The sequence below is a fragment of the Myotis myotis genome, unplaced genomic scaffold (genome assembly GCF_014108235.1).
Source record: "Myotis myotis isolate mMyoMyo1 unplaced genomic scaffold, mMyoMyo1.p scaffold_m19_p_8, whole genome shotgun sequence".
Lineage (NCBI taxonomy): Eukaryota > Metazoa > Chordata > Mammalia > Chiroptera > Vespertilionidae > Myotis > Myotis myotis.
This window is the reverse complement of record NW_023416390.1, coordinates 58,406,290-58,421,578: the sequence shown is the minus strand read 5'-3', so window position 1 is coordinate 58,421,578 and position 15,289 is coordinate 58,406,290. Positions and strand designations below refer to the sequence as shown.

The 15,289-nt window shown below is 40.2% G+C and overlaps 1 protein-coding gene across 8 annotated transcripts in view; it reads left to right on the top strand.

Annotated features, from left to right (window-relative positions):
- Positions 1 to 15,289, top strand: part of GPD2 (glycerol-3-phosphate dehydrogenase 2) — a 140,086-nt gene that overhangs the window by 109,256 nt on the left and 15,541 nt on the right. For all 8 annotated transcript variants that reach the window (XM_036320876.1, XM_036320875.1, XM_036320879.1 and 5 more), the window contains 4 exons: positions 1,726 to 1,919; positions 13,661 to 13,795; positions 14,047 to 14,222; positions 14,816 to 14,947. In XM_036320876.1, coding sequence (XP_036176769.1) covers positions 1,726 to 1,919; positions 13,661 to 13,795; positions 14,047 to 14,222; positions 14,816 to 14,947 — 637 coding nt within the window. The remainder of the gene's footprint in view (positions 1 to 1,725; positions 1,920 to 13,660; positions 13,796 to 14,046; positions 14,223 to 14,815; positions 14,948 to 15,289) is intronic.

Genomic DNA, 15,289 nt, shown 5'->3' with positions numbered 1-15,289 from the left:
ATTTATTTAAACCAAATAGAATTGTGTTTCCTATTTCAGAAATTGCATTAATAGAAGCTGAAAATAGCTCCCAGTAAATACTGTTAACCCTGGCTTGCTTTGAGAATTCAGTCAAATAGAAACAGCCTTCTGAAGATTTGTCGTGTCCTATTTGAATACGATACTTTCAGATTCCTTCCACTCCTTTAACAACTTCTCCAAATGTCTTTGAATGGTTAATGAATACATTCAAATAATAGTTTCTAGTGATTTAATAACACTATTGGATGGGGTTTTGTTAAATTTTTTTATAGTTGCCTATCCTTTCAAGTGTGTTTTCTAATTTGGTTTTAGAATATAAGCACATGTTAGTGAAAATTCTTGATTAATATTTTGGAAGATTTTATGTAATCTTCCAGAAGAGGCATCCTTGAACTTCGATTTCATAGCATGATGCACTAGTGCCTTCTCTCTGTGTAAAGATTTTCATCACGTTCTCCTTTTTGGCCTTATCCTAGTACATTATTATTTTAGTAGTAGAAAACTGAGCCCCTTTCTTATGGCTGTACTGCTTGAGATTTCTGCAAAATTGAAATAAAGTAAGAAATCTCATATTTGGTCAAGTGGTACAAGGTCATCTAGGTCAGCGGTTCTTAACCTGTGGGTTGCGACCCCTTTGGGGGGGTCGAACGACCCTTTCACAGGGGTCGCCTAAGACCATCGTAAAACACATATATAATTACACATTGTTTTTGTGATTAATCACTATGCTTTAATTATGTTCAATTTGTAACAATGAAATTGGGGGTCACCACAACATGAGGAACTGTATTAAAGGGTCGCAGCATTAGAAAGGTTGAGAACCACTGATCTAGGTAAAAAGAAGTAAAGAACTTTTTGATTACATTTTAGTTTCTAGAAAGTGGACCCTTCACTTTTCTCATGTGCTTCTGAGACCTTCTACTAAAAGATGTGCCAAATGTCAAATGTCCCAGGAAAATACTTTTCATAGACTTTAAAAAAGGTTGAAGAGCTATCTTTAATTGACCATCATAAAAGAAATTATAGACATTTATCTCGCTGACATTATCTCATGTGAATTGTCCAAGGAATATAAAATCCCAAACAATTGTAACTTGAAGTCCATTTTCATAATTAACCTTGCATTTCTGAGATGGGAAGGGTTGGTTCTACTGTGCAATGTTAGCATTATCACACTTGCTCCATTACTTTTTGTTACCAAAGTGTTTTTTTTTTTTTATTTTTTATCCTCACCAGAGAATGTGTTTTTAATTGATTTTTACAGAGAAAGGGGGAGGGGGGGAGAGAGAGAGAGAGAGAGAGAGAGAGAGAGAGAGAGAGAGAGAGATTGGTTGCTCTCTATATATGTACTGACTAGGGATTGAACCGAGAGAGAGAGAGAGAGAGAGAGAGAGAGAGAGAGATTGATTGGTTGCTCTCCATATATGTACTGACTGGGAATTGAACCCACAACCTAGGTATGTGCCCTGGATGGGAATTTAACCTGCAACCTTTTAGTGTATAGGATGATGCTACACAGAACTGACACACAGCCTGGGCCAATTTTGTTTTCAAAGGAATTTTTAGGTTAATTTAGTGGCAGTAAAAATGATAGCTCATGTTGTTCTTGTTTATTTATATGAGATGTGATGAATAAAATAGGTTGTAGATTAAGATTAAATTTTTACTAATTTCAAAAATAAAAAAATATTCCTTTTATCTCAGCCCAGAGAGCATGGGACTTCTTGACCCAGCAACCAGTGATGGGCGAGTTATTTTCTTCTTACCGTGGCAAAAGATGACTATAGCTGGCACTACCGACACTCCAACCAATATTACACACCATCCTATTCCTTCGGAAGAAGACATCAACTTCATTTTGAACGAAGTGCGTAATTACCTGAGTCATGATGTTGAAGGTAATGTATCCATTCCCTTAAGCTTGTCTTCTCTCTTTTATAAACATCTCCCAAACCATTCCAGCTCTCCAGGTAACTGCCATGTCTGCAGCCTGACTCATCTTTACACCTGCCTGCTCCAATTCCTTCTTCTTCCAGGAAATTTATGAGGGCCAAATTATAACACTGTGGGAAGAGGTTGCCTTTCTTTTCCTTCTATTTTCTGCATCCACATGCATTTACACAGCCCTTTTCTGGTAATTTTTAGTGGCACAATTGGAGTGCTGCACATGAGCTCTAAACGTACATGTTCTTTGAGAACAGTACGAAATATTTGTACTGCTATTTAAATTCTAGGGCTTGGGAAGGTCTGATTTACAAACACAGGATATTCATAGGAAATAATTAGAGAAATGAGAGCATAGAGGTATAACTTAAGAAACTTCGTGAGCTATTACCATGTAGAAAGTAGAGTTTTGACTGTGGATTTAGCTAAGAAGGGTATGTTTGCTTGAATTGAAAATGTCAAAGTTTACTTAATTCCAATGCTAACCTAGGCATACTTTTATTTAACTTGGATGTCATAACATTTTCTCCAATGAACATATATAGGATAGTGATGTTTTAAAAATCCTGGCTAATTTCAGAAGTTTCCAAATGTTATCCTCTGAAATTTCCTCTGTCAGTTAACAGCCTCACCATCCATCTAGTCACTCAAGCTGGAAATGCCTGCTTGTCTTTGGTGATCCTTCTCTTCCATATCCATTCCGGTTTCTATCAGTGCTCACTCCTTACACCCCCTTTCACTTTATTGCCCTGGTGCGCCCCCGTCATTTCTCACTTGAACAGTTACGTTGGCCCCCTAGCTGGCTTCTATTTGTCGGGTCTCTGTCCCCACCCAGTCTGATCTTTCCACCAGAACTGTCTTTCCAAAACACAATTCCGATCGTCACTTCCCTGCACTAAAATATCCCTTGACTGTCTCCCCATTGGAAGAGTTCTAAACTATCTCCCATGGGGTCCAAGGCTTTTCACAATTAGTCTTTGCAGGTTTATATTCAACTGTACTACCTCTGTGCATTCTGTGGTCTAATCCTTGTATTACCATATATACATCATCAGGTCATGCCCTTTATATCTCCTCCTGGTTTAGACTGAAGGCTCACTCGGGATGCCTTCCTCCCGACTTTTCATCTTGGCTTTTTGCCTCGATGCCCATAAAATGCTGGCCTGGTATATCACATTATGTGATAGGTAGCCCTCGGAGACGTGTTTTCACTTGGAGCTCCTTGAGGGTAAGGGCTTTTTACTCAGGTACAAAGCTTGCTGTCTCTCTGCTATGCCACTCATGATTGTTTTGAATTAAAATGAATTAGTAATAGGTGTTTTCAAGGTTTTTGATGTATTAGCAGCTTGGACATCATTCTGTATGAAGGTAGAAGGTTTAAGAGTTTTGAAAAATAGTCTTCATTTATATCAGGAATCTTCTATAATGCTGGCTTCCGTGGAGGACATGCAAAGACAATTTTTGTCTTGATGTGACTCACTGGCATCTATGGATCCTTTTTTCCTAGAGAATTTTGTTCATTGTGTGATCACATATTTATAAACAAACCACTTTAAACAATGGTTCAGGTCACTCTCCTAGTTTAATTGATTGATCCATATTTTACAATTTTAGTTTCTTCTAATTTCAAGTAATGGGTTTTTTTGAGTAGAGTCTCCTTGGATATCTATAGTAATAGTATAAATATATTGAATATATGTAATCGAAATCTATCTCGCTAATACTTAGGCTCACACACAGTTATCCTATCTAATAAAAGAGAAACATGGTAATTGGCGTATGACCGCTACCCTTCCCATTGGCTAATCAGGGCGATATGCAAATTAACTGCCGGCCAAGATGGCGGCCGGCAGCCAGGCAGCTTGAAACTAACATGAGGCTTGCTTGCTTCAGTGATGGAGGACTCCAACGTTCCCCGCCTGCCGCTGCAGGCCTCTGAGCTGGCAGTTTGAAACATAGTTACAAAAATAGAAGCTAAACAAAACCCCAGAAACCAGCTTTCAGCTAGCCGGGATCTCAGACCTGGAGTTGATACAGAGTTTCGATTGTAGAACCTAAACAAACCAGATACCGGCTTTCAGGAGCGGAGGCCTAAGAGCTGGAGCCTCAGAGCTAAAGCTGGCTCAGAATAAAAAAGAAAAAAGAAAAAAGGAGCAGTTGGGAGCTTCAGTCCCAGCCTGAAAACAGCCCTCAGCCCCTCACCCAGACTGGCCAGGCACCCCAGTGGGGACCCCCACCCTGAAGGGTGTGTGACCAGCTGCAAACAGCCATCATCCCCTCATCCAGGCTAGCCAGGCACCCCAGTGGGGACCCCCACCCTGATCCGGGACACCCTTCAGGGCAAACCATCCAGCCCCCACCCATGCACCAGGCCTCTATTCTATATAGTAAAAGGGTAATATGCCTCCCAGCACCTGGATCAGCGGAGCCGCGAGGTCTCCCGGCACCGGGATCAGCATGACAGGGGGCAGCGCCCAAACCCCCTGATCGCCCTGTGGCTCTGTGTGTGACAGGGGGCGGGGCCACAACCTCCCTATCCTCCCTGGTCTGTTGGTGACAGGGGAAGGCGCCCCAACCCCCTGATCGGCCCTGCTCTGTGCCTGATAGGGGGGAGCTCCCCAACCTCCTGATCGCCCTGTGGCTCTGTGTGTGACAGGGTGCAGCGCCCCAACCCCCCCACCCCACAGGCCCTGCTCTGTGTGTAACGGGTTAGAGCCATAACCTCCCCATCGGTCCTGCCCTGAGTGTGAGAGTGGCGGTGCCCCAACCCCCTGATCGGCCCTGCTCTGTGGGTGACAGAGGGAGGTGCCCCAACCCCCCACCCCACGGGCCCTGCTCTGTGTGTGATGGAGTAGAGCCATAACCTCCCCATCGGCCCTGCCCTGAGTGTGACAGTGGTGGCGCCCCAACCCCCTGATCAGCCCTGCTCTGTGGGTGATAGAGGGCGGCGCCCCAACCCCCTGATCAGCCCTGCTCTGTACGTGACAGGGGGGAGCTCCCCAACCCCCTGATGGGCCCTGCTCTGTGCATGACAGGGGGGAGCTCCCCAACCCACTGATGGGCCCTGCTCTGTGCATGACAGGGGGGAGCTCCCCAACCCCCTGATTGACCCTGCTCTGTGCATGACAGGGGGGAGCTCCCCAACCCCCCAATCGACCCTACCCTGAGCGTGACTGAGGGTGGCATCGCAACCTCCCAATCCGCCCTGCTCTGTGCATGACAGGGGGCGGCGCCCCAATTCCCCAATCGGCCCTGCTCTGAGCCGGACCAGGGGCTGCACCTAGGGATTAGGCCTGCCCTCTGCCACCTGGGAGCAGGCCTAAGCCAGCAGGTCGTTATCTCCCGAGGGGTCCCAGACTTCAAGAGGGCACAGGCCGGGTTGAGGGACCCCCCTCCCCCCCGAGTGCACAAATTTTTGTGCACCGGGCCTCTAGTTAGGGATATAATTATGATTTGTTTAATATCCATATTTAAATAATCAACGTGCTTTGCAATTTTACCTTGATACCTTTTGCAAGGGAGGAGCTTCCTCTGAGTATGATTATATTTTAATACATTGATTATTGTTACTGAACTACGCTTCATTTCAAATTTATGTAAAAAGGAGGTTTATATCTCGGCTTTACAAGCAGAATGTTTGATTGTTGGAGCAAGAAATAAAATTAATTCAGGAGCAGAGAGCTCTATGTTGACAGTTTCCAAATTCTTAAAGTTCAAATGCAGTAATGACGAGAAATCTAACTGCTTACATGTGCTGGGAGGCTGGATGTGTGGGAAACAGATCTGGTTCCAAGAGGCCGTCAGGCGTATCCCTGTAGGTGGGGATTTCCACAGTGACATAGCTCTGGGCTGTAGCAGAGACTGGACCCTGCTCCCTGCTCTTTCATTCTGCCTATTAACAAATGGAAGACGTTTGCAATACCAGCTGGGAACTGGTTGATCTGTAAAGCTTGTTTCAGTTCACATGCCTTTTGGTAATCAGGGAATTGGTGAAACTAACAAATAGTTTTTGTCAATTCTGATATCTGGTCAAAGTGGTAGATGGAAATGAACATCTCAACACTAAATCCAGCCTTTTTCCGGTGGTCTGGGGACTTTTGAGAGGAGGAGTTCTCCAGATAGCAAATACCTGGGATAGAAGCAGAGATCCCAGCTCTTTCACATACTTCATTAATTTTCCTTTGCACCCCACCTGTCATAGCTTCCTACTTATAAACTTACCCTTTGTTACAATGAATGATTCTTTATAGTTGCTTTTCATTTTTATTTCTAAGTGAACGAGAGTCTTGAGGAATTACCCTTAGTCTTGGGAGAGTGTTAGCTGAAGGATGTCTATATCTTAAAGTGAGACATTCAAATTTGTATTTTTTCCAAGGAATTTCTCTTCTATCCTGAGGAAATGTGGGAGAAAACTCAGCATCAGGAACCATTGAGTTATTTGATGACATGCTGTTGCTACACCTCTTTTAATCTTTCCATTTGTTTATAATGGTTAACACATGCTTTGTTTTTTATTAAGTCTACCTTATTGAGCACTTTTTATGCTACATACTCTGCTAACCATATTGCCTATATTATCTCTTTGATTCCTCAGAGCAGCCTTATGAGGTATATTTTAATTCCCGCTTCATAGAGGAAGAAGCGGAGCCCCAGCAGTCTGAAGTTTCTTGCCAATAACTCTTTTGTGTTGGAGACATGGTGTGAGTTGAGTACAAGTCAGTCTGGCCTCAGTACTTGTGCTTCTGAAAATGGTACAGTACTCTGATTGGTAGTTTCAGGTTTCATGATGTGGTATTATATTTACTACGGAGTGGATTAAGTCTCAATTCAGTTTATGGGAGCTGCTCGACACTCTCCGAATGATAACAACCTTTCCTCCTAACTGGCCTTATTTGAATTTGTATATTAAACTGGAGGAGATCCCGTGTTTCCTAACTAAAACCTTGGACTAAGCCATCTTCTGTACAGATTCAAAACTTTAAAAAGTTTGATTTAGATCCTAGAGCAATAATCATTTTAAAAGGATTTATTAAATGGATGAATAGTAAAATTCTGACAACAGTTTCTGAGCCTCCCCAAATGGCTATATCCTTAAGGAAGAAAAAAAAAGTGTCAAATCTTAACACTCCATGCTGTTCGCAGCAGCTGCCACACTTCTGCAAAATGCGCCGGAACAATCCCGCAAAGCATTTTGCCTGTTGGGAATAAGACCATGTCTTCTTTTACGATGTAGAAAGCTTTCCATTCACAAGCTGAATTTTCTAGATTGCTTGTTTGTTCTTTTCTGAAACGAGTGGGTAATTGATAGTTGTGCGGTGCATATCTGGTTAGGAAGAAAAATGATCCTTTGAAAAATGTACCATTAAGTCTGCTGTGTGCAGGTTAATCAGAAGGATGCAGTGGCGAAACCAAGCTCTGACTCACAGGGATTGAGAGAGACAGAAGATTTGCCAAGTGCTTTATCCACGTAGTTTTTCTGGAGTGCTTCTCTAGGCAGCTTTTCTAGTTGTGCACAGGTTTTCACATATGCAATTAGTAGTGTTTATAGATTGCCTGCTATTCAATTAACAACTGCACTGGCCATATCAACTCACTGCAGACCTGCCTTTTCACTGCCAGAGATTGTACCAAGGTTATCAACTTACACAGGCTTGGATGTCTTCCAGCTGTTTAATTATAGTGTCACATGTTTTGCTTTTTCTGGTTTCATTAGTATATAAATGTAATATGGTATCTTATTTCTGTGCTTAACACTTCATTTCAGCAGGTTAAACATGCTGGTAGAGAAGTATTGATTTCTGACACTATTTCCCCTGTGTTCATTTAGATATTTCACATGCTTTTTATTGATTTTTCGAAAGTGGCACACATGAGAAAGGACACCCCCAAACGTATGGCTAAATTACTGATGTGAAACGAAAACACACATTTAGCTCTTAATTGTCACTTCCCAGGGGCTTCATTTCCTATTAATGTTAAAACAAACACTTGTCTTGCCAAGTTTTTAAGAGTAAAAATATTAATTATAATTTGAAAAATCACATAAGTATTTAGTCTTTTCAACCAGCTGTGAACAATGTCTGTGCAAACTTTACCATTTCTGTGGTATTTTATTCCTTATATGTTATATATACTAAAACCTGAAATAGTTGTTTATCAGCATTGTATAATACTTCTTAGACATGATGGTAGGACAATTTTATTTTCTAACTGCCCTTTAGAAAATATTGCCAAGGACTTACATACACTCTGGAGGTACTTGTGTTTTTTTGTTTTGTTTGTTTGTTTGTTTGTTTTTTACATCTGGGCAGTTGACACTTAAAAATCAACTAGGAGCCATCTGGGTAAGCCACTCTAAAAAAGTGGTGTTTAATGAGGCTTTTTCTCAATGTTAATAGTAGTGTTATATCCTGTCATCTTGTTTAAAGTGTTCATTTATTTTGAAAGGGAATATACAATTATTTAAATATAGCCCGGCCGGCTTGGCTCAGTGGTTGAGCATCGGCCTATGAACCGGGAGGTTACAGTTCAATTCCCAGTCAGGGCACATGTCTGGGTTGTGGGCTCAATCCCCAGTGTGGTGTGCAGGAGGCAGCGATCCTGGAAGTATGAGAACCAGAAAAATCAAGATGAATCTTTGAGCTCTGAAGCATCACCACCTTGAGCTGAGTTATTTGCTTCACACATTGTATCCTTGAGAGTTAAAGTAGGTGATGTTCACTACCTACTCTTGGCTGTAATCTGAGTGATGGAACTGCTGATATCCAGGTAAGAACTTGAGGGTAGGAGTACTAAACTGAGTAAATTTTTTTTTTATTTTTTTTAATTTGTGAGATTAGTAGGAGAGGAGGATAGTCTGAAATGGTAAATATGGGACATGTTATGATCGTAAAATTATTTGGGTGAAAAGAGAGCAATTACAGCAAGTTGTAGTCTCATGAGCGAAGGAGGTACAGTCAAATCTCACAGAAAAGATGCTCCATTCAGATGTGTGGGTGAGCGGCCGTGGTGGCAGTCACCAGCTTAATGAGGACAAATCTGAGATCTACTACTTGGCAGCTTTTACTCTAGAGCTGTGCAATATCATAGCCGTGTGTGGCTAGTTAAATTAAAGTTAGTTAAAATTAAATACAATTTGAAATTCAGTTCACATGAACCACATTTCAAGTGCTTAATAGCCGCATGCATAGGTGGCTGGTGAACTGGACAGTACAGGCATGGAGCACTGTCATCACTGCAGAAAAGCCTGTGGGACAGTGCCACTGCAGAATCTGGAAGGATGTATGTACACCTTTAGAGAAGGAAATAGCCAGTTTTTTACAGAGTCATGGAATCTGTATGTTTTTGTTCTATAAAATAGTGTATTATCTTGTAAAAGAAGAACTCGATATAAGAATGCTCAAGAGGTGGTTAATTTAGTGACTCCGCAGTATCTAAAGTGCATGTCTCTTATTTCTCGTCCCGCTGCCATTCTCCAAGTTGGGTTCATCCTGGGGTTGTTTCCCTCACGGTTCAACATGGCTGCAGCAGTTCCAGGCGGTAGTAAAAGATTCTCTACGCGGTCCATCTACTGCATTGGAATTTCTTTTCTTCAGAGAACTTTAGTTAGTGATTGTTTAACAGCGTACACGGTTTCCACTGTGGGTGAATACTGTGGGAAAATATTACTGCGGGTGATAACGAGAGAAAGCTGTTAGTTCAGTTAGTTGCTGTCTTTTGTACAAGTGGTTAGAATTTATGTTTCATGTGTTTAGCAATGCTCTGTCCCATGGATGTAGGTTATACCCGAGGCCTGACTGGTCATTACTTAAATTTCGGTGGTGAAGAGATACAAGCACTTTATTCTTCAGCAGTAAATAGCTGAAGAATAATCCATAAAAATCATTAAGTCTCAAGGCTGAGAGAGAACTGGTAGGGAGATAGCTGATCCAACCACCCTCTGGTTGAATAATATAAAAATTCTACAGGCTATGAAGACTGATTCACATTTTAAATGTGACTTAAAATTTGATTATCCTTTTAAAATAAATTTAATGGCAAAATTTATCTGATATAATTCTTAGGCTAAGAGCGGAATGTTAAGATATCAAGCAAAATAAAGGAAAGTTCCTAATACATTGTGAATTCTTCCTGGCAGTGTTTTCCTATATTGAGTGTCAATTTCAAGAGTAGGATTAAGAATGGTATCAGCATACCTAATGCTTTAGTTAATGTTCCTCTATGAATGAAAAAAAGTGTTTTAGTTCTGTTTTTTTCTTTCAGATAAACACAATTTCATAGAAGTATTTTTCTTCCTGTTATACCAGAAAAGGGAAAGCATTCGCTACCAAGATTATTTGCATATGCTTCAGATTTACTCTAGAAAGTCTAATTTTCCATGAAATAATTTTAGTATCAGCCAGAGGGCTTTAAGAGTTGAAACCAAATTCCTGGTCAGCGTGGCTACCTAAGGAATTTCACAGACACACTCTGCAGACTTTGTGGTGACCACAGTGACGTTCTAAGTGGTTGGCTAAGTTTTATTTTTAACTCAGGGTGATTTGAACTCTAATGGAAAATAGTGGTAATTTCCTAGTTGGGCTTTTTGTAAAGATTAAAACATTACATACTTTATGTTGATATTTTAAAAGACTTTTGTGGAATCCTGTGAAGCAAGAATTAACCCCTCTTCCATATGAGCCATTAGGCTTAAACCTATGAAAGAATGCACACATCAGAGGGGCAGGTCGAGGACTGGGATCCCAGCATCAAGACTCCCTTGTGGGCTCCAGTTGAGAAGCCTGGATGCCTAAGGCTTTCCTCACCAGGTTATGTTTCAGATACAGTGTTTGGATATGGGTTTGATTAGCCACCCCGTAGAGGTATATGGGTACCTCTTCTTTCAGCATACAATCATCTTAAGAGTGTGGCCCTTAAAGAGCCATTTTAAAATATGCTAGATTTAACTTAGTTCCAATATAACTTTTTAAAAAAACATGTTTTTATTGATTTTTAGAGATTGCAATAACTCCCCATTCTTCCCTTCTCCTCCCTCTGGTGACCACTATTTTACTTTCTGTTCCTATGAATTTGACTACTCTAGGTACATTATATAAATGGAATCATAATATTTATCCTTTTGTGCCTGGTTTACTTTACTTAGCATTATGTCTTCAATGTTCATCCATGCTATAGAGTGTTTCAGAATTTCCTTTTCAAAGCTGAATAATAATCCATTGCATATATATAATATATTTTATTTATCCATTGATCTGTTTGTGGACACTTGGGTTGTTTCCACATTTTGGCCATTACAAATGATGTTTCTGTGAATTGAATTTTCTCTGCTTTCTATTCTTTTCGCTATGAACCCAGAAGTGTAATTGCCAGGTCATCTGGTAATTCTAATTTTTTTGAGGAACTGCCATGCTTTTACCCATAGTAGCTGCATCATTTTGCCTTCCTATCTAAAATACACAAGATATCCCAATTTCTCCACATCCTTTCCAACATTTGTTATTTTGTGTGTTTTTTTAAATAAAATTTTTATAATAGCCATCCTAATGGGTATGAAGTTGTGTATCATTACGGTTTTCATTTATATTTTCCTAATGATTAGTGATATTGAGCATCTTTTTATGTGCTTATTGGCCATTTGTACACCTTCTTTGGATAAATACTTATTCAAATCTTTTTCCCATCATTCAAACGAGTTATTTGTTTTTTAGTTACGGAGTTTTAGGAGTTCTTGTATATATATCCTAGATATTAACCCTTTTTCAGATATATAATTTGAAAAAATTTTCTCCCATGGCTTGTTTTTCATTCTGTTGATATCTTTTTTAATGTATTATTTTAATTTTTAAAATAATTCTTTATTGTTGGAAGTATTACATATGCCCCATTTTTTCCCCCACTGACTCCCACCAGATAATGTCTTTTGATGTGCAAACATTTTTAATTTTGATGAAGCCCATTTTATCTATTTTTTCTTGTGTAGCAAGTGCCTTTGGTTTCGTATGCAAGAAATCACTGCCAAATCCAATGTCACGAATCTTTCCCATGTATTTTCTTCTAAATGTTTTATAGTTTTAGCTCCGTAAATAGGCCTTTGACCCATTTTGAGTTAATTTTTATATACAGTGGAAAGTAAGGGCACAACTTTTTTAATTTTTTAATTTTTTTGCATGTGGATATTCAGTTTTCCCATTTTCTTGATGTTTTTAAGACTATATACAGACAGTTTTTATTACTATGGGTAATGGCTGGGAGTAAGATAAAGAATGACCTGGGTCATGGTTGAAGCAAAATTGTATTTCTTTATTATCCAGGTCATTCTGGATAATAAAGATTAACTAGTTTAACCAAAGTAAGTGCAACAGAACCAGGTAAGCAATCACCTCCCCAGAGTTTGCATCATTAGGCAGCTATTGCATTTGTGCACATGGTTAGTTCCTTGATGTGGAGAATGGAGAGGAAAGAAGCTAAGCCAACCCTGAAGCTGATCTGGATAAAGAAGAGTAGATTCTGAAAGCTCTACCTTTAGGTTTTGCCCTTCCTCTGATGGTGTTCCAGCAGCACAATTAGGCTACTCTTTTTAGCATTTTTACTTCAGTAATGAGTGCTGTGCAAATGCTGTCCAATTTTGTTTTTATATCATCAGTGTTTGGTACTGAGGGGTAATCATGTTTTGGCAGAGACAGTAAGAAGAATTTCATAGTATCTTGACTTTTCAGAGGTTCCAAACACTATAACTCAAGTACTGTGAACTTATATTGGGAGGAGGCCTATCTATTTTTGTGGCAGTTATAAAGATAATGGAATGAAAAAAGAAAAAAAAAAGTAGAGTATGGAAATTGTCAGCAGTTGAGAGACCGTGATTCAATGGGTAAGAATGTGCTGCTCTATCATTTATAAGATGTTTGCTTTGGGCAAGTTGGTTTAACTTTTCCAATCTTTTTTTTTTTTCATCTGTACAGTGAGAATAATAATACCTAATGCTATGGGGCTTTGTGAGGTTAAGTGAGATGAAATGTGTATGCCAAGTGCTTTGACAAGGCTAGGCCAGCTGTAAATGCTCAATTAAGGATCCGTGTCTTCCCTGTGAAGAGATTGGAAGACATATTCTAGGAGAAATACAACAAGCCATGTCTATTAGGTTGTTTTTATTTTGTTTCTGCCTTTCTTGTTGTTCTTTTTAACTACTTCAAATTGTTCCAGCTGAAGCTTGCTAGCATTTGTTTCTTTTGTTTTCTCTTTTCAATTTTTTCCCCATGAAGATTATCTTTGTAATAAAATAAATTGATTTTTTCTTGTACTTATCTACTCAGTTCTTATATTTAAGGACTCCCCCTTAAACCCTCCCTCCCCCATTTTTAAATATCCTTTTATTGATTTCAGAGAGGAAGGGAGAGTGAGTGATAGAAACATACATAATGAGAGAGAATCATTGATCGGCTGCCTCCTGCAGCCCCCTACTGGGGATTGAGCCCAAGGCCGGGCATATGCCCTTGACCGGAATCAAACCCCAGACCCTTCAGTCCGCAGGCTGATGCTCTATGCACCTAGCCAAACCAGTTAAGGGCTTTCTCTCCCTTTTGAAGTGCATAATCATGTGTTCCTTTTGCTGTACTCTTTTCTGCTTATTAACTATTTCATAGTTTTGTTGAGATATCTCTGAGTAATCCTCTTACCCCTTGTCATTGATCCTTCCCAGTGAGGAGAGGGGATGTCCTGGCAGCGTGGAGTGGTATTCGTCCCCTTGTGACAGATCCTAAGTCTGCAAACACTCAGTCCATCTCCCGGAATCATGTTGTGGATATCAGCGAGAGCGGCCTCATCACGATAGCAGGTACGGGCATTACCTTGTTACTTGGGAAAGCTTTAGAGGGGACCTTGTGTTCAGTGGTCACACTGGCACTTCTTTGAACTCTAATCAACAAGCTTTTTTATGATTCTGAGTAAAGTCTAACATCACTTTGCCATATATATTTTTTTTTTTACAAACAACAGGTGGGTTTGTTACTCATACGTTGATAAATGATTAAGTATAAAACAATAAGGGGTAGTATCCTAATGAATTATTTACCAACTTGTTTGTAGGGGGAAAGTGGACAACCTATCGCTCTATGGCAGAAGATACCATAAATGCTGCTATCAAGGCTCATAATTTGAAAGCAGGACCAAGTAGAACAGTTGGGCTTTTTCTTCAAGGGGGCAAGGATTGGAGCCCCACACTGTACATCAGGCTTGTCCAGGATTATGGACTTGAAAGTGAGGTGGGTGTGCATTGCCATATTATCTTATCTTTACCTGCCTAATCTCACCATTGCCAGTAGCAGAAGCAGCAACCGTGTGGCCTCCCTTAATTAGAATTTCCTCTTGGGGGGTTCATTTCCGTCTGTGTACTGTGGACGAGAACTAATGGAGAAAAGAAAAAAAAAGAATGGCTTATTTGCTTCAGTGGCCTAAAAAAAAAAAAATGCACATTTTTAGTTTCTCTTTTAAAATCTAGGGTTTGTTTGCTTTGTTCTTAGCAGACAGGACATCCTAAATTCTCTCTGTCGTGAACATCGGGGGAGCTGTTCTTTAGAAGTGATATTGGGAGCAGAATGAAGCTGAAGCTCCATCAGTCACTGATACAGTGATACATGTGTAGTCGAGTTCATGCTGGCCTAAGCACTTGGGGCCCAAGTGGTTTCCTCCCACAAAATCAAAATCTAATACTCTCCCAGAACTATTAGTTACAGGCTGTAGAAAGCTGACAAGATAAGCTTGTAGGTTTGTTTTGTTTTTTGGGGTTGTTTTGTTTTTTTGCTTTGCACCTAAAAGTATTGATATTCAAAGCCCTAATGCAGTTTTGTGTCCCTAGGTGGCACAGCATCTTGCCTCCACCTATGGGGACAAGGCCTTTGAGGTGGCCAAAATGGCAAGTGTGACTGGAAAAAGGTGGCCCATTGTTGGAGTGCGTCTGGTGTCAGAATTTCCATACATCGAAGCAGAGGTATGTGATGGCCAAATGGGAACCTCTGGTCTGCACGGGGTGCCATTCATCTGTTTGTTTTTCATCTTTTAAAATAATTAAAATGTGGGCTAAGTTTTAATGCACATATGTGAGCTAAAACCTGAAGTAAAATGTCTGCTCAGCCTAGATATTTTTCATTTATACATTTTTATCTTAACTCTAAATTGTTATTGATCATGGTAACCATGATAGTAGAAAATAAAGGATTTCTTTCTGCTCCAAGAGCTCTCCCAAGTCTTGTTAATTCACAGTTGTTTGCCTTTTTGTGAATTTGCAACTCTTGTACCACTCATGTACTACCTGATGACATATCTTGATTTG